Here is a 19,892-nt window from a genome sequence, read left to right on the forward strand (position 1 = left end):
TTGGTTTCCACAAAAATACAAAGCAGTGTAACTGTTTTTGAAATAAAAATAAGAAATGTTTCTTAGGCAACAAAGCGCACATCAAAGAGTAATCAAAACATTTAAGGAATACTTTACCCACTCCTATACACTAACCTTTATTTTGCTCTAAATTGGTGTTTTTCTTCCTGTGTAACAAAATTCGACTCGAGGTGTTTGCTGTAGTTGTGCTCCAGGCCTGTGGCGGCGCTAGAGCGCGGCTGCTGTGGGTTTGGCGCCTCTGCCGCTTCCTCTCTCTCTGGAAGTAGCCGACAGGGCTTTGACGCACGCCGTCAATTGTGCTCGCAATATTGCAAATCTGGATCTAAAATCTGCAAAAAAGGAATTCACAAACGAGAGATCACACCTTTCTAGCAGATAACAGGTACGTTCCGCGTGTGTCAGTACGGTAATCGTCCGTTATATGGCGCGTACACACACATTAGTTACCGCTGTGGTGCCGCTAACGTTAGGCCTGAAGCAGCCGCTCGCGGCACGTTTTCGCCGATCACTGATGAACACCACAGCTATTATTTATCATATGTTACAGGTGTTTTCATACACAACACATATGGGATTATCGAGAAAAAATATATATATATTTATATATGGGGTTATCGATCATCGGTGTGTTTTATCAGTGGTAACGTGAGGCGATTATATCATTCATATCAGATGGAGTTGCCAGCAGAAAGAACGCGACGTAAATTGTCACTGGATAAGAGCTTTGAGTAAACGAAGGGTTTTTACGTTTTGACTAGTTCTCCGTGTGTCTTTTGTGCTGAATCGCTGGTGTGTGTTTACATAGTCCCCATCAGTCAGATGCGATATTTGTGTCGTTTATACTCATGACATGATTCCAAACAAAGCCTTGTACATGTTTGAGAGTGTTATTCACTCTGTCATTGTGGTTTCCTCATTGTTTCTGTATTTCTCATTTCAGTGTTAAAAGCCGTCTGTTATGTCGCGTTTTTTCGCCACTGGGTCCGACAGCGAGTCGGAGGAATCCTCTTCCGGCGAAGAGATCACTCCCAAAGCGACCGGGACTACTTTCAACAAACAGTGAGTCTGTTTTTCTTAATTATAAATTGTATGTATTTGTACATTGACTTCTTTCTCTCTTCTAACTACTATCTCTCTATCTATCTATCTATCTATATATATATTTTTTTTTCTTTTGGAAAGCCGTGTGAACTAGAGGTTGACAGTAGAGATCATTAAAATTGCAAAATAGTCACTGATGATTAATTTTATTGGCTGACAGTTTTTTTGAAATAAACATGAACAAACTTTTTTCCTTCAACAGAAAATAGTGTTTACTTTAGAAAATGAGTATAATGACTTAACCAGGCAAATGTTCTGTAACTGTTCAAATTAATTGAAATACATGAAATGGAAAGTTCACAACTAGTGACACAGAGTTTATGTTATTGTCTTATGAAATACATCATGGATAAGATATAGAGACATACAAGAGGTGATGAAAGTGATGATTGTTTTAGGTAGTCTTAAATTTGTTAATCAATTAATAATTAATATTGATTAATCATAGTAAATATTGAACTTACACGAGTGACATGAACAAATCAATTAAATAGTAATCATCAAAATTCCTGATCATGACAGACCTCTTCTCCTGTGTAGCAATTGGTTATAAAAATAAATTATCAAATTTATTGCTGCAAATGGATTTATTAAAAACTATCAGTTGATTTTACCGATAACCAGTAGTTCCACAAAGCAACTATCAGTGCTAAATTCTAACCCTATCAGTCATCCTCCAGTGGAAACACTATAGAGGCCATTCTTTGAATTGCAACACAAAAAGAAAATTTGTCATAATTTCCTGCACACCACTGTGGAAGTGTACCTTTCAGTGATGACATGGATACTTCTAAAGAGTATTCATTATTAATGCATTAAGTATTAATGTATTCTATTTTTGTTGTTTTTGTTAATATTTTCAGTAACTTTTTTATTCTATTTTTTTTTTAGCTTTTCATTAGTTTTAGTACTTTAATCAAAACAATGAAAAATGTTACGTTGGCAACTACCTGAATCAACACAGGATGTACTAATCGCTGTGGTTTGTTAGTGAGAAGTGTGGTAGTGTGTGCTTGTGGTGTGTGCTGCAGTCTGTGACTCTCTGCTGTCTCTGTAGGTCTCTGCTGCTGAGCGACGATGAGGAGGACACCAAGAGAGTGGTGCGCAGCGCCAAAGACAAGAGGTGAGCGCGGAATCTACAGCGTCGGGATTCGGGAGCGTTCACGCTGGCCTCGTTAGTGAGCGCATTATCTGTTGTCTATTTCAGGTTTGAGGAGCTCACCAACACCATCAAGACCATCCGCAACGCCATGAAGATCCGAGACATGTCCAAATGTCTGGAGGAGTTTGAGCAGTTGTGTCGAGCGTTCCTCAAGAGCAAAACCATCGTGGACAAAGAAGGAGTGCCGCCGTTCTACATCCGCCTGCTGGCTGATCTGGAGGACTATCTCAACCAGGTCTGTAGATCAGCAGGACTTCTAGAGTCTCGTGGTTAACTTAACGCTAGATCAGTAAACAGCTTTTGCTTTCGTCGTAGCTGTGGGAGGACAAGGAAGGGAAAAAGAAGATGAACAAAAACAACGCCAAAGCCCTGAGCACGCTTCGCCAGAAGATCCGCAAGTACAACAAAGAGTTTGAAACGGAGATTGCCAGCTATAAAGAGGTACTGAACTGTTGCTCAGATGATATTTGTGTGTGAGATGCGAGCGTCTTTATACATTTTTACATCCCTAATTCTTTCATTCAGATTAGGCCATAAAAATGGCTTTAATATCTTAAATGGTAAAACAGAAGTCTTGGCAGTGTTTTCTTTACAGTGGATTCTGTGCTTGTTTATATTTAAAAATCTTGCAGTATGTATAAAATCTTTTTTTTTTTTTTGGATCTTACTACTATCAGTGTTGGGGAAAGTTACTTTTAAAAGTAATGCATTACAATATACCGTTTTTGGCAAATGTAAAAGCCTTTTTACACAAAGTTAAATTCACGTCTGTGCAGAAGAAAAATGTCAACTCTTCAGCAATATAAAAGGAAAACAAATGTTGGATTATCTTGACTCATTTCTGCTTATTAGTATGGATGAATTGGATCAATTGAAGGTCTGCAGCAAAGACATCGGTTCATAAAATGGGATTAAAGACATAAAGGATATTTGTATTATTTAACATATTTAATTATTGCAGGTTTGCGTTGAATTTCAATGTTTTTATTCATTTTGAGGAACACTGTATCTGTTTTTTAGTGAGTGAGATGAATTAATGCATGTTCACATTTATTCTAGAACTAAAGGAACATCTTACTCACAATTTCTCTCAACATGGAGACAGAAGAGCTTTTAATCAATAAATGAGGGGAAAAGTAGCTGGCGTCACTTATTTGAAAAAGTAGCTCAGATATTTTCTTGTCAATTAAAAAGTAATGCGTTACTTTACTAGTTACTTGGAAAAAGTAATATTATTATGTAACTTGCGTTACTCGTAATGCGTGACCCTCAACACTGATTACTATTAAGGTTGACCGTTTAATGAAGTGTCTCATATTCTTTTAATTTTTCTTTTATTTTTGTTCTGTTTATACCATATGTTAGTACATTTTATTGTCTTCTTTTTTGGCTGTCAGCCTCATGGTTTTCTTTATTTTGCAGAATCCGGAGCAGTCCGCTGATGAAGAGGAGAAGGATGACATTGGCAGCGGTTAGTCTCCTCGTGTCTCTCTGAGCTGCTGTCGATTGCGTCAGGATGTCTAATGAAGGTTGTGATGCTGTCTTGAGTCTTTATTTGCTCTTTCTTTGCTTGTGTGATGTGCAGCGTCGTCAGGGAGTGATGATGATGATGACGATGATGATGAAGGCATCACTGCCAAGAGCTTAATGAAGAAGAAACCTCAAGAAGAAGAGAAGAAGGCACCGGAGGCCAGCAAGTTCCTCAAGGGCGCTGCTGTAAGTCCAAACACATCTCAGATGTTTTAAGGGATCTCGAGAGTCCCTATGAGGCGCGTGTTCACGATTCAGCACTTTGTGTTTGTGTCAGGATGAGGATTCAGACAGTGACGACGATGAGGAGAGCGAGGACTGGGGCTCGGATTCGGTGGACAGCGGCAGCGAGAGCGAGGACAACGAAGGGGCGGCGGCGTCGCTGGCTGTGGTCTTCCTCAAAAAGTATGTGCTTCGACCTCAAGCTGTTGAGTTAGTTTCTCTTTGATGCCGTCGAATCCTTACGATCGCTCGCCCTCGCAGGAATCTGGAAGGCGACAAAGGCCAGGACCGCAAGAAGGACGGCACACGAGAAAGAAAGAAGCACAAGAAAACGCTTCGGGTGGACGAGGATTTGGAGGAAGAGGGAGAAGGGGAGGAAGGAGGATGGGAGAAGGTGAAGGGCGGCGTGCCGCTGGTGAAGGAGAAGCCCAAGATGTTCGCCAAAGGCACGGAGATCAACAACGCTGTGGTCATCAAGAAACTCAACGAGATCCTGCAGGCCAGAGGAAAGAAGGGAACGGACAGGTATGAAAACATCATCAGGCTTTTGATCAGTGGAACATTTAGGCATCTGTGACTTACATAGTAAATATAGAACTGACCCCAAATCTCTTCAAACTGAGTAGTGTTGTTGCTAGTCTGTATGTTATTGCAACAGGGCAACATTTTTCAGTTTTAGTACTTCAACAAAATGAACAATTACAAATGTTGCCTTTGCAACTAAGTAAAAATAGTGTTTTTTTTTTTAGTTAAGATATTATTTCAAGTAACTTGTTAGTTTGAGTTAACAATAATAACCCTTACACAAATAGGCATAAATGCAACAAATATATTAGGGGTGCTCCAATCAGGACCTTTGAGACCGATTGCTGATACCGATATGTTTTAAAGCCTTCTTTTTATATGTAGAATTATTTATAGTGAAACTCCAATCAGGATTTTTAGGCATTTAATCAGTTTTTTAATATGAGGGGTGGAGCGGAGCATTTTTACACTTTTTTTTCAAGAATATATATTTGTCACCTAAATGTTTGATCATGCAGTGCCTTTTTTTTTTTTTTTTTAGAATTGTGCAATTATTTCCCAATAGCTTACACACAGCACAAGGCTGATTTACACAAACACATTTATTCATTATTTGGATTTCAAATCCAAACATTGTTATTGAAAATGCTTTTTCAGCATTGTGATTCACTTTTTACACAGTACAGTAATCTTTCATAGACGAGTTTAACCACAGTAAATATAAGCAACACATTATTCAATGCTTTTTACTTTCGCAATTACGTCTAGATCTGAAGTTGCTCAAGCAAGTGGAAAAACATTTAAACTGTTTACGTTATCACAAACATTCTAAATTAAAAATTACTAGTGACAGAAACAGTCAGTTCTACTGCATTTTCCTTTGTATTTAAATCTTTATTACAAGCAATCCTGTTGTTAATAAAGAACTTTGTTTTCCTACCTCCACCAGAGCCATATATTATTGCCTTGTTTATCTAAAAATGCTCTTTTCCTTTAGACCTAGCCAAAAACCTATATGCGTTGACTGAAACACACTACTAATTATATGCATTTATGGTGTAATTATGACATTTTCGTGTCCTTGTTCATATTTACTGCAAACAACGCACTGTCACTTTAATTCTGCGTGTGCAGCACAGACTCTGTGCGGAAACTCCTCACATAAGGCTTTCAGATTACTTTAGAAGTTATTTAACAAAAAAGTATGAATTGTACCTCACCTTCAGCATTATAATTGTTTTACCAGTGCTGGACAGAGAGCCAAACCTCTCACTGCAGGCGCGTCAGCTTTAGATCCGTTTGAGATCAGCCTTTTCTAGAGACATCCCAAAGCGATTATGGTACGATAGTGATCGGTATCCGATCGATCGGAGCAGCCCTAAACTATGTATTTGTTCGCTTGTCGTTCAGAGCTGCTCAGATAGATCTCCTCCACGCTCTGGCCCTCATCGCTAATGAGAATAACCTGGGAGAGGGCATCCTGGTCAAGATCAAGTTCAACATCATCGCCTCTCTGTACGACTACAACCCCAACCTGGCCGCCTTCATGAAGGTGAGAATCTCCGCGAGACGCACAGACGCCCTCAACCTCATCAAATACTTCAACTCGTGTGACTCTCTGTTTGTCTTCAGGCGGACATGTGGAAGAAGTGTCTGGACTGCATCGATGAGCTGCTGGACATCCTGTTTAACAACAACAACATCTTTATTGGAGAAAACATCGCCGAGGACAGCGAGAACCTGGCCATCTCTGACCAGGTCAGTGTCAGCACTGTTTTGACCCATTACTAGTGAAGAGATGCACTCACATTTACCGTTGCTTTGTGATATTTTGTGGATGATCTCCAGTCATTTCAACAGGAGTCCATACGACTGGAAGGTGTACAGCTGCACACAGCGAGGGGAAATCTAATTGCATTTTTGTCTGTTTTTATAAAAAAAAATTGTGGTTGTGACTTGAAATACAATTTAAACAAATATATTTGTTATTCTTTGCAGCTGTACAGTTTGTTCAATATGTCTATAAAATAAAAAATATATTAAAAAATAGTAATAAATACAATATAATGTAGTTTAAAATAATGAGTTGTTACAAAGTGATATTATTTCATGCTTGAAATGTATAACATTTCTTAAAGAAATATTACTATAATAATGTTTCATAGTAAATAAAGGGTATTTAAGTAAAATAGCATAAATTAGCCCTAACTGGGCATTTCTGCAGATGAAGTTTAGCTAATGTTACTGACGGCGTTCCTCTGTTTAGCCGTTCCGTGTGCGCGGCTGTATCCTGACGCTGGTGGAGAGGATGGATGAGGAGTTCACCAAAATCATGCAGAACACAGACCCTCACTCTCAGGGTGAGTACAGACCGATATCGAGCCGTGAGCTTTAGCTTTAGCTTTAGCGGGTCTGAGCGGCGCGTGTCGTGACGCCGTTTGCTCTCTCGTCCGCAGAGTACGTGGATAACCTGAAGGACGAGGGCCGTGTGTGCGGCGTCATCGACCGGCTGCTGCAGTATCTGGAGACTAAAGGCAGCACGGAGGAAGTGTGCCGTGTTTTTCTGCGCAGGATCATGCACACCTACTACAAGTTTGACTATAAAGCCCACCGCCGCAGCCTGGGCCTACAGGGAGAGACCAAGGTGAGTGTCTCTGTCGATGGACAACCAGATGATGTGTTTACCATCAGCAGCAGCAAAAAAAAATTTTGTTTTAATCTTGCATTTTTACTAGTTTGTGTTGTCGTTTTTGTTCATTTATTTTCAATATTACGGTTTAGTTTTAATTTTATTTTAGTGATACAACAAATTCTTATCTATTTTTACTAGTATTTAAATTTTACTGTTGCGTTTTTTTCTAATTTCAGCTAAGTTTTTTTTGTGGTTTTGTCATTTTTATTAATAAAATTAATAATAAAATTAATAAATTAATTGTATTTAATTATTTTTTGTATTTAGATAATGTTCTAGATTTTAATTAATGTTTTGAATTTGCATTTAAGTAAGTTTTTTTTTTTATTATATATCCTAGTTGGTTATTTTAGTGTTTCAATTAAATTGCATTTAGAAAAAAACTAAAATAAGTTTCCAATATTTTTTTTTTTTTATTTCAGCTTTTTCAAATAACAGTAATGTTCTAATAGTTGTCTGATAGCAATGTCTGATGTGTTCAGTCGGAGCAGGATCAGGAGGAGAGCGAGGGTGAGGACAGCGCCGTCATCATGGACCGCTTGTGTAAGTTTATCTACGCCAAAGACCGCACAGACCGCATCCGCACCTGCGCCATCCTGTGCCACATCTACCATCACGCTCTGCACAGCCGCTGGTATCAGGCCAGAGACCTCATGCTCATGAGCCACCTGCAGGACAACATCCAGCACGCCGATCCTCCGGTCCAGGTGCGCACACGCTTCCCTTCTCCAGCTCCGCCGGCCGCTGCCGTGTCCTGACTCCGCTCTTCTCCTCTTCTCTTAGATCCTGTACAACAGGACCATGGTGCAGCTGGGCATCTGTGCTTTCCGTCAGGGCATGATCAAAGACGCCCACAACGCCCTTCTGGACATCCAGTCCAGCGGCAGAGCCAAGGAGCTGCTGGGACAGGGGCTGCTCATGAGGAACATGCAGGAGAGGAACGCCGAGCAGGAGAAGATCGAGAAGAGGCGACAGGTGCGGACACATCAGCTTTATCTTCTGAAACCCATCATCGTAGTAGTATATTTTATTTGTTAGCATTGATGCCTGAAGTCCGAGGAGTAGATGTCAAGTCAAATTGAGATCTGAAACAAGGCATAGTTAACCCTAAAATGGTCGAGTTAACGGTTTATGGTGTTGTTTTAGGTGCCGTTCCACATGCACATTAACCTGGAGCTGCTGGAGTGTGTGTACCTGGTGTCAGCGATGCTGCTGGAGATCCCTTACATGGCGGCCCACGAGTTTGACGCCCGCCGCAGGATGATCAGCAAACAGTTCCACCACCAGCTGAGAGTGGGCGAGAGACAGCCGCTGCTGGGTGAGTGAGAGAGGACCGATGAGGGGAAACACAGATCAGCGTCTGATCTCAGTAACATCAGTGTGTGATCAGGGTGTTTATTCTCATCGTGAGTGTGTGATGTGTGATGGTGTTGTCCTCAGGTCCTCCTGAGAGCATGAGGGAGCACGTTGTAGCTGCCAGCAAGGCCATGAAGATGGGCGACTGGAGGACCTGCCATTCCTTCATCATCAACGAGAAGATGAACAGCAAAGTGTGGGATCTGTTCCCAGAAACCCAGTGCGTGCGGGAGATGCTCGTCAGGTAGAGGCTCCAGGATATCTGTCTTGAGACGTTAAAAAGCAAACAGAAGCACGCACATCAGTCTCAAATGGGTGCTCGACTAAAAAACAAGTAGAAGATTAAAGTGTAAAGTCGGCAACACCAAAGCTCCAAAGATATCAAACATTTATTTAAAAAAAAAAACTTTGCATAGTGTATGTAATGTTTCAAGCATGCAGGCTCTTCTTCAGACAAATTGAACACGAATGTACCACTCTTATATCTCCAGGTGCTCACAATCACATGACCAACCATAATAATAATGACAAAGATAATACATAGACAAATACTCCAAAACCATAAATCCACCAAAGAAACCCCACAAAAACATGTAAAACTATGCAAAAATATTATACTCAATATACAATTCCAAAAACGCATGATAAATTTAGTACCTGCAAGTATACATGATAAATTCTGCAACTAGTCACACCAAACATATATTGTAAACATGAGAGAAACACACACCCGTATGTATATCGATATTAATAGTTTAAAGAAATGGACCAATATCAAAATCTTCATTGAGTCCTCTGGGGGACAACGTGTCTGATGTCAAAATCCAAAAAGTGTCACGCTGTAAAAGCAATTTATTAATGTCACCTCCATGTTGTGGATATTAACTGCCTCGATGCCTGACTACTGAGGAGTAGAAACTGAATGTCTAGAGGCTGCAAAATGCTGTGCTACTGATCGTGATGTCTAATTGCACATCGAAGTTCAGAAATATGAGTTTTCAAAGGTCTGCCAGTCTTATTGATATACCATAAGCCACAAGGGCAACGTAACAGTTGATGTCTTATATGTGAAATGGCACCGTTGACAGTTACCACATCTGTAATTCCCAAAAGGTATTTTATTCAAGAAATGATGAGCAGGTTTCAAATCCACTCTAACCTAAATATTTGGGAGATTAGGTGTATTTTTATGTAATAAACATTTCTTGAGACTTGATCACTTTCTACAATATGCCAATTTTTTAATAAAACATTATTGATGTCCTTCGTAACAGGCTAATATTGAAAATATAACAGTTAACGAGACTCTACTCTTTACACTTTAATCTTTTATCTTGAGATAGTAGCATTGACGGTTTAATTAATTGAACTTGCGCTGCTGTTTTCTGAACCCACAGGAAGATCCAGGAGGAGTCTCTGCGCACGTACCTGTTCACCTACAGCAGCGTGTACGACTCCATCAGGTACGACGCTTCCTGCTGTTATATCGGAGCGCTGGAGTCTCACAGTGATCATCTGAAACATGCTGCAGCGAATGAACTCAACTGATCTGTAGTCTGTGGTTTACTGAAGCTGTCTTCTGAATGGAGCCCAGCTGATCATCTCTTTCTCTCTTCTTCAGTATGGAGACTCTGTCAGAGATGTTTGAGTTGGAGTTACCCATGGTGCACAGCATTATCAGCAAGATGATCATCAATGAAGAACTCATGGTAAAAGAAAGCAATCGGTTTTATCTTAACGTTTCCGTCCTCGTCGGCGCCGGGGCCGTGGTTTACTGGTCTCTGGTGTGTGATTTGCTCAGGCGTCTCTAGATCAGCCGACTCAGACGGTGGTGATGCACAGGACGGAGCCCACATCTCTCCAGAACATGGCCCTGCAGCTGGCAGAGAAACTGGGCGGATTGGTGGAGAACAACGAGCGCGTCTTCGACCTCAAACAGGGCGTCTACGGAGGATACTTCAACAGAGGTACTTTAGAAGCCTCAACAATGAGATCCTGATTAGAGATCACTTTCGGATAGTTGCGTAATAAATATGTTTTCTTAATATAAATTAAATAAATGGTAATTAAATTGTTAACATGATTCATAATATTTTTTGATTTACTAAAATTATGAAGTGCTTTCTAATTATTAATTAAAAAAAAGTTTCATAGCTTAAGTGTGCATTAGTGTGTCTATATTAACACATGACTTGAACGTCCCTTGTTCCTCCACAGATCAGAAAGGTGGTTACCAGCAGAAGCAGGGCTATCAGAGAGGAGGTAATCATCATTCACACACACATCTGAACACATAACCATGACAGAATACGAGGATCCAGACGGACTCAGACCGTATTCTGGTGCGCCGCTTGCTTGTGTTGACACGACGCAGCTGCTGTGAATCGTTGAGTGTTGAAGTGCTTTGTGAAAGTGTAAGTGCATGTGTGCGTCTGTGTCTCTAAACACTTCTCACTATGCAGCTGCAGACCAGAGGGGAGGTTACCAACAGAAGCAAGGTTACCAGCGAGGTGGTTATGAACATCATTCATTTACTTTAACTCACCTGTTCACTCATTCCTGCCTTCACCAATGAATGCGGTGGCAACTCTCCATCTGGTCTCCAAAGGCCCCTTTCACTTTCTCTCGCTCACTGTCTCCTCCTTCCTTGACAAGCTTCAGTGTCTTGATATGAAGAGTTAATGCCACGCGTGTGACCTCTGAAACTGATCGTCTGTGTCTGTGTGTGTCGCCGCTGTAGATCAGAAAGGCGGTTACCAGCAGAAGCAGAACTACCAGCGAGGAGGATACCACCGGAACCAGAACCAGAGCTCGTACTGATCCGGCGCGGCCCGTTCAAAGCCGGCTTCGTTCCGGAACCGGACATCGGGTTCCTCTGCTTTGCTCTGCCAACTCCAGATCTGTTGCCACGCGTCAGCTTTAGGCTCTTTCTCTTTTTCAGTGCTGTAATTTGCAGATAACACCAAATCATAAAAGCTCTATTGTATTAACACATCATGAGCATGGTTTTTCTATCATGCGATGCTTGAGTTTACGGTGTCGAGGGTTCTGGACTAGCAGTTTTGGAGATGAAATATCGAGTTATTTGTTTTACATTCTGGCGAATTAATAAAGATTATTCAGTCAAAAAGACACAGTTTCCATCAGTCCTTTGTTTCCAGGTTTGGAACCTCAGCGCAAGCTATTGTCAAATCTTTTACCCTCACTTGAAATTCCTAATCGTGTGGATTCCTACTCAAATTACTGGATTTCACTTGAAAAAAGCACAACAGTGCAAAAGAACAACAGTGTGATCAATGTAAAGTCTTTAAAAGCTTAATTCTTCCACAGAGTGAAAAATAGAAAAGGTAACATTTTGTCTCTCAATTCTTTCTGTTCTCACAAGTTTATATCTTGAAGTTGCCCATTATAAACTTGTCATACTTGTCATTTACATCTTACAGTTCTGGCTATAAGAAGCACAAACACAAACGAGCATCACATTCTAAATACAGACACATTAATATGGAGTTGTTTGCCTCTTTTTAGCTCTAACAGCTTCTACTTTTCCTTGAAGGGCTTGAAGTGTTTCTGTGGGAGTTCTTTCTTTATCCACTGCTGGAGTGTTTGTGAGGTCAGACACTGATGCTGGATGAGAAGATCTGGTCCTAAATCTCAGTTTGGGCTCATCTCAAAGGTGGAGGCCAGGGCTCTGTTCTTCTGTACCAAAGTCATATTCGTACTGGAATAAAGCTCTTCCTCAAATCGTTCACACAAAGCTGGAAGCACAGCGGTGTCCAAAATATCTTGATATGCTGAAGCATTAAGATTTCTCTGGAATTAAGGTGCCTATGCTTGAATAAAACAGCCAGCCATCAAATTTTGCCATTGGCACAATGCAGTCAGACGGGTAACATGTCAAACCCAGACCGGCCCATCAGACTGTGTCCACTGCTCCAGAGTCCAGTATGGGTGTGATCTGGCAGTGTATTTGCAGATGTGTGGCATGCGTGCAGCTGCTCAGACACGAATCCTAATCCACGGAGCTCCTGTGCACAGTTCTGTGCTGATATTAATGCCAGTGTAAGTTTGTATCTCTTCATCTCTGGAATCAGCAGAGCGTTGTAGCGACTAACTCACCTCAGCACTCAGTGGTCTTCTTTGTCTTTGGCTTCATTTCTGCGTTTCTGCTGTTCCTAAATCCTTCAATTCAATTCAATTAAAGTTTATTTGTATAGCGCTTTTCACGATACAAATCGTTGCAAAGCAGCTGTACAAAAAATGTAGGCTACTACAATATATTTAGTAGCTTATTAGTGGTGACTACTGTATGTTAAGTCGATGTACATATGGTATAAATAAAAAAATAAATAAAAGTAATGGTGTAATCAAAAACAGATGATGAACACTAATAGTAATGATTATGTGTTGCAATCAAACTTGTAGGAAAATGGTGTAGTGCTGTATGTTGTTTGTTTCAAGGCTAACATCATCGGCGGTCCTCTGAGGGGTTGGCATCATCTCTTCTTCTGAATCCGGGCTGAATCTTGTGTAATTCCTAGTTACCACGGGATGGAAATCCTTAAATCCTTCCACTTTACAATAATATCACTTACAGCTGACAGTAGAATATCTGGCTGGGATGCTTTCATGAGCTGAATTATTGCAGAGATGTCATCCTATCACAGTACCATACTCAAGTTCCCTGAGCTCTTCAGAATGAAGGTCTTAGCTGTTGTATTTAATGGCTTATCAAACTAAATACTGTGGTAATCCAGAGATAAGTATTTGCAGAGTAGAGCTGCTGGTCTGTTGCAATGGCAGAAACGCTGAGGGAAGCATCTTCCTCATTAGAACGATTAGAATGACAGTACAGTGCTGAGCATTTTAGTTTAGATATATGTTGGGCATGTTTGATCCCAGGGTTAGTATGATCTGTGGATTCTATCGTTGCTTCATGCTAAAGGGCTCTAAATCAGCAGTGGGAATCTGTTTTTTTGAAAGCAGGTGTTCAAACAAAACATGTTTTCTGTGTATAATGCTCAAAACCTGCTGAACTACAAGTTCTTGACCTACATAAACATTTACTAAATGCTGTAAAGCTATATGATTTTAACCCATTAAAGACTGTAAACTTGGTGACCACTAACCAAAATGTAACTAATGGAGCACATAAGGTCAAGGATCGCACAGAAGTAAAACTATGTAAAACATTACTGACAGGTTTAGGGAACTTGATTCAAAAACATTTTATTCTAGTGTTTGGTAGTAATGAGAGAGGATCAGCGGTCGTATGTTAATGTCTGTGATGTGTGACGTCAGACACGGCTGTTTTCCTGAGCGCCTCTAATGATTGTGATGTAAGTTGTGAGATGCTGGAGGGGTTTGGAGTTAATTTTTGGCTGTTGTTTGTTAGTATTGACCGTTTGGGACAAAGTCTAGCACGTCTAGTCTTTTATTCAACACTTCACCGCTGAACACCAGTATCTGTCGTCTTCCCAAGATCCAAGGTCAGTCTGACATCTGCTCTGTTCACATGCTTATCATTTCTGCTGCAGTTTTTGCCATTTCTTTTTTAATGTATCCAAACAAAAAATGCAATTGTCATTACATTGTAATATCTGTGCTTTTCAAAAATATTAACTAGCTAAGCTGTAACTTTCAAGAGTTTAGTACATCCAAAGTATTATAACCGTGGTTTAATACGTCTTAAACTTGTCACACGTTAAAAAACGAACACTGATGCTATGTCATATTTTACAGAGAAGTTGGGGCACAAAGTTTCTGCCCCTCACCCTTAATGTCCCAAAGTTCAAACGACACGTCAGTCATTAACCAACAAGCCCAAAACCAGCCTCCCCTCGCTCTGTCCCGTTCATTTGCTCTCATCCGCTGTTTATTTGCTCTGGAAACATTGCGCAGAACCTGTCGGTCTTGGCATCCATAATTACAGGTGAGAAGGTTTTTTTGTTTTTTATTCCTAACAATTTCAGACTTTATTTCACTTCGGGGTAGTGTTCATTTCACAGAGTTAGACACTAAAGTGAATCTTTTTCTGCTTCTTTTCTATGTTGACAGGTTTCACTGATGTTTGGTCTGTAGAGATCTCTGTGTCGAAACCTAAACGTGTGGCTGCGTGTATAAATGTATATGACACATGTACTTGTGTACTTGTGGTTTGCTGTATAGACATTGAAATATCAGAGTAGAGAAGCGCACACTGCTGTAATGTGTCACTGCTGCAGATCTTAAGATTAGTTCTGTGCAGGGATCAGTAGTTCACCACTTGAGGTTTTTCAAAACCACCCTTAGCGTCCTCAAGAAGTGTCCGAGCAGTGGAGATGTGTTCTCTTCTTCGGCCGCCGGCGTTGAGTCGTTTCACGTCCGTTCGGTTCAAGAGCGTGGCCTCCTCTCAGTCTCTGGCGGCGAAGCGAGACCCTAACCTCTGCAACCCTTCATCTCCTGACTTTCTGACCTTTGAGGATCCTCAAGCATTCAAGGCGAAGAGTTTCTGGGAGCTGATCCGAGCCCTCGGCGTCTTCAGGCTTTGCTCAATCCCTGCGCTGGTGAACCACTGTGGTAAGGTGAGGTGAGGTGAGGCGTACTGCCCTATAGAGTCACCGCAGTTTAACACACTCTCTTGGATAATCTAGATATTTGATCTGGTCTGGAAGAAATATGTAGTTGAGTATCATCTGTGTTTCAGTGCTCATCCCAAGTTTTCTAATAATGTTTCCAGTTGGCAGCATGTGTAATGAAAACATCAGAGGGACTAATACAGATCCTTGAGGCACTCCATACTCTACAGCTTCCTCATTTACATTGCCCCTGAGATCCACTTTCCTGCAGGGTTTAGCTCTAACCCTTGATCAAACTCACCTGCCTGTGACTTTCTAGTGATCCTAAAGACCTTGACTACATTATTCAGCTGTGTTTGATTAGGGTAGGAGCTGATATCTGCAGGAAAGTGGATCTTGTGGGCCAGAGTTGAGAAACCCTGGGTTAGACCATAGGTTATCATGGTTTGACATTTTTCAGTCTATAGTCATATGGTGTGTAGCATATATCCAAAGATAGCATATATCCAAAGATATTATCCAACAAGAGCTCCTTTGATGACATCTAATAACCCTAACGTTTCTCATTATCTCATGTCTAATGAAGCTGATGAGCATTACAAGGAAGGTTGTGGGCAAGCGGTGTTTCTGCATGGTGGTGCGTCCATCTGTGTACGCTCAGTTTGTCGCCGGAGAGACGGAGGGTGAGATCGCAGACTCCATGCAGAAGATGAGCTCGCTGGGGCTCCACCCCATGTTAGCCGTCCCCATCGAAGAGGACCTGGGAGAGAGCACCGGGTGAGACATTCAGATTTCTGATGATTTTTGCCATATGAGAGGCTGTGCTGCACCACAAGGCCCAGTGAGCCCAGATATGCAGCTGCACCATGAGACCCACTAAGCCCAGGGGCTGAGCAGCACCGTGGGACCCAGTAAGCCTGGACATGGAGCTCCACATTATAAGATTTTTTTGTCTTCAGTCTTTTCACCCTCATGTACAACTATTTCTAGGAATAAGGCTGAATTTGTAGTGACGCAATAAAGTTTAATTGCATACTACAGCTATGATCTAATTACGTCACATGTTTCATAATCAAACCTGCATAAAAATGGATATTGCATTAATATATAATTTGAATACCTTTGTTATTTTTATTCTTATGGGTCAAACAGTAAACAATGTAAGTACTGACTTTACTTTGATCACTGTATATCTACAGGGAACGCCGATATGAAGATAATCTGGTGTCCATGCTGGAGTGTGTCCACATGTCTCACATCAAAGGCTGGAGTAAAAATCCCATGATGCAGCTGAAGATCACAGCGCTTGTCAGTCCAGAGCTGTGTGTGAGTGTTTCATATGAGCTGAGATGAACAAATATTGAGGTTCTTTGTTTAATATGTACTTTTGACAGAATGATTCTATCCATTTTGGTCATTTTCTCTATTTAAAGTACAAATATTGCTAGCCTTATTAGTAATTATATTAATTCCTCCTCAGGCTAAGCTGACGTCTTTGCTAAAGACAGAAAAATATGATCTGAACTTGCTTGTGAGAGCCATGGAGGGAGAGGTACAGATATTATTTATTCTCTGTAGAACGTCACAAGTTTATTATAGTCAGTTATTATTGCTTTAGATGATGTTCTTTTTACCCGACAGCAAGTCCTGTTTCCTGGCCTGACCGAGAGTGAAAACACACACTTACTCTTAGGCCTTCAGAGACTCAACAAAATAGGAGAGGTACCGAAACTTAAGTGGAAATGGACAAAAATAAAGTTCCCACTGGGACTGACCAGACACACTGTGTTTGTAGGCGAGTGTTGATAAAGTCCGTGTTCTGGTGGATGCGGAGTACACTTACATCAATCCAGCGCTGTCACTCATCACTGCGGCCATGATGAAGAAATTCAATCAACAAAGCGCCTGGATCTGGAACACCTATCAGTGCTACCTCAAGGTCTCCACAAACAACTTCTAACTGCCATTGATTGAAAAATCTTGACAAGCAAACTCTCTAATGGCTTTACAGATACGCTTTGTTTCTTCACCAGGAATCAAGGAATCTTTTACTCGATGCCATTCAGACGTCCGTCAGTCAGTCCTTCTGTCTCGGCGTTAAACTGGTCAGAGGCGCTTACATGGACAAAGAGAGAAAACTAGCTGAGAAAGAAGGACGAACAGATCCAATCCATGATTCATGGGAGCACACTAATGACAGGTGATTCTCTGACTCCAGATGACCCTCAGATCTTAGGTGCGTTCCGATCGACAGGGTCCCTACGCAGTGTTCACTGCTCCCTACTCCCTTAGTGCTGTATATCCTTGAAGTGGACTTGGCTGACAATAATCGCTCATTTGGAATGCCCTGGAACGTCATCAAAGCAAATCAACGGCAGGGTCACGCAGATTATGATTTAACAGATTGTAGTAGTCTTATCTCACGCACTCCCCCCCCCCCACACACAGCCTATATTTAACTATCCTGTGATAACATTAAATAAAACAAGACAGAGCTTCACCTCGCCAGTTTTACTTTCATTCATAAAATACAATATGCAAATGTAACATGAATCGCCATAACCATTCATAAACACTCTATTTTTTTTTCTCAGCTAAAATATTTAATTGAATATGCATTACTCTTTGTGGTTGCAAGATCTGTTTAAATGTATATAAATAAAAATAACTGCATTTTAATTTTTTGAGTGCTGAAAGTCCTCTTTAGGCCTGTGTTTTGAAATGTCTTCTTTTATTTACAGTTATAATGGATGTCTAGAGATCATGCTGAACCTCATTTCAGAGAAACCTGAGCGCTATATGATCATTGTAGCCACTCACAATGAAGAATCGGTCAGACGCGCAGTGATGCGGTACGCCTTCATTCAGTGTCTGTGGGCTGATTAATCGTGAGTGATCAGTGATGTTTATTGGTGTGTTATATCTGTGTTTCAGGATGGAAGAGTTGGGTCTTCACAGAGATGGCAGCTCGGTGTGTTTCGGTCAGCTGCTGGGGATGTGTGATCATGTGTCTCTCACTCTCGGTAAGAAGCCCTGTTTGATTCTGAATGAAATCATTTTGTTGGCTCTCTGGAAGAGCTCTGATTCATCTGGTCCTCTCAGCTCAGCACGGTTTCTCAGTGTATAAGTCGGTGCCGTACGGCTCGGTGGACGACACGCTGCCGTATCTGGTGCGCAGGGCTCAGGAGAACCGCACCGTGCTCCAGGGAATCCGTAAGGAAAGAGATCTGCTCAGACTGGAGCTGCGCCGCAGACTCAGAGAGAAGATCACAGGCTCCAGATAGAAAAACCTGAGAAATCAGTGTAAAGGCCAAGTGAATGATGGCCATTAACCTTTGACAGTCCTTCTCTGATGTGGAAAATAGTGCCATCTAGTGGACATTAATGATGATTTAGGTTTAAAGTGAACAGGAATTCAACCTTGGCCCTATTTAATGCATGTTCCTGGTGTTGCTGTTCACAATTCATCAGTGCAAATTATTATTAGCAAAAAGTCTGCCTTTGTCACATTATTTTGAAAGATGTATTTTGGAAAGTCTCTTATGCTCACCAAGACTGCATTTATTTGATCAAAATACAGTAAATGTGTTTTTTTCTGTAATGCAGAGCTGAAATTTTCAGCATTACTTCAGTCTTCAGTGTCACACGATCCTTCAGAAATCATTGAATCTACATTGCCTTGGTTGTCAGATAAGGAGCAACAACAACATGAACAAAATCAAATAAAACATGTTCAAATGTCTTGAACAGCTTCTCTAACATGTGCTTACTGGAGGTGTCTCTGTGCTTGAGTGAATGCTGTTTACCTAACCTCATCTTAAACCCTGTCTTTGTCCAACGCCAAATGGAAAAGGAGGAAAGAGAACTGAATGGAGGTGGGAAACTGAAGGAGGGGTTTGAGGTAATTATCACCTGGACTTTAATGACCATTCCTCAGTTTCTAACGCTCTCAACACCTGAACATGAGCAAATGCCACGCAGAGCTGGAGTCAACAGAGAAGATGGTTAAAAAACATGAGAGAGAGAGAGAGAGATTTATTTGTTTTGATTCTTGGTTCATGTTCTGTCATAATTTGCATAATTTAATCCTTTCTATAGAGGGTGAATTCAGGTAAGCTGAGACACTTTTGAGACACAAGGTGACTGGAAAAAATAGTACATTACTGTCAGGTCACTTATCTGCAGTAGAGTTGTTAGGGATTCTGGGCCCATTGCACAAAATTGGAGATCTCAGTTGGGCCCTCCAAACAACATCACTATGGGCCCCTCTCTGTCCCCTTTGCCCTGTTGAGAAGCCCTGCTTATCTCTTATTATGGGTGGCCAACAAAGTCATTCAGCCTCATTTTTTGTCAAGGTTTTTTATAATGGGTTCCTCACAATTTGAAGAATAGAGCATTGGGAAAAGCAAACTCAATTGTTAACTGTTCGCCTCAGTTATTTCACCAATTAAATTAGATTTAGCAATATGTGGCTATGTTCATGACAGGAATAAAGAGCACTGGTGTGTTGTAAGGTGTGAATGTTTATAGATGTGCAACATGGTTATACTGTAAAGAGGCTTTAAATAAGAGTCCACATACTTTTGGGTCGTATTTAAGTATTCACAAACACAATTCAACTCATTCTAACTTTATTTTGTAAGTTAAACATACACATAGAAATAAAAATATACATCATTATTCAGCTTCATCAAGCGTTAGTCAGGATAAAACATCATAAAAACAT

General features: G+C 40.9%; 2 protein-coding genes across 3 annotated transcripts; both read left to right on the top strand.

The window, feature by feature from the left end:
- The first annotated feature begins 273 nt into the window (after positions 1-273).
- Positions 274-11,741, top strand: eif3c (eukaryotic translation initiation factor 3, subunit C). Of its 2 annotated transcripts, XM_073828088.1 has the most exons (23): positions 274-403; positions 962-1,080; positions 2,180-2,245; positions 2,330-2,519; positions 2,600-2,725; positions 3,707-3,755; positions 3,870-4,000; positions 4,092-4,219; positions 4,298-4,561; positions 5,972-6,113; positions 6,194-6,319; positions 6,828-6,921; positions 7,018-7,205; positions 7,736-7,960; positions 8,037-8,228; positions 8,400-8,571; positions 8,694-8,853; positions 10,007-10,072; positions 10,231-10,318; positions 10,411-10,576; positions 10,827-10,871; positions 11,072-11,119; positions 11,350-11,741. In XM_073828088.1, the coding sequence occupies exons 2-23, from the start codon at positions 980-982 to the stop codon at positions 11,427-11,429; spliced, it is 2,847 nt and encodes a 948-aa protein (XP_073684189.1). In that variant the 5' UTR covers positions 274-403; positions 962-979; the 3' UTR covers positions 11,430-11,741. The 2 variants fall into 2 exon arrangements, with proteins under 2 accessions (XP_073684189.1, XP_073684190.1); XM_073828089.1 differs by lacking the exon at positions 11,072-11,119.
- Positions 11,742-14,008: 2,267 nt separating this feature from the next.
- prodh2 (proline dehydrogenase 2) lies at positions 14,009-18,744 on the top strand. The gene is made up of 11 exons (XM_073828714.1): positions 14,009-14,541; positions 14,667-15,172; positions 15,753-15,943; positions 16,366-16,492; positions 16,647-16,718; positions 16,808-16,888; positions 16,962-17,105; positions 17,200-17,366; positions 17,908-18,018; positions 18,101-18,189; positions 18,269-18,744. The coding sequence occupies exons 2-11, from the start codon at positions 14,930-14,932 to the stop codon at positions 18,448-18,450; spliced, it is 1,407 nt and encodes a 468-aa protein (XP_073684815.1). The 5' UTR covers positions 14,009-14,541; positions 14,667-14,929; the 3' UTR covers positions 18,451-18,744.
- Positions 18,745-19,892: the final 1,148 nt, after the last annotated feature.

This window comes from Garra rufa, chromosome 22 (assembly GCF_049309525.1).
Source record: "Garra rufa chromosome 22, GarRuf1.0, whole genome shotgun sequence".
NCBI classification, from domain to species: domain Eukaryota; kingdom Metazoa; phylum Chordata; class Actinopteri; order Cypriniformes; family Cyprinidae; genus Garra; species Garra rufa.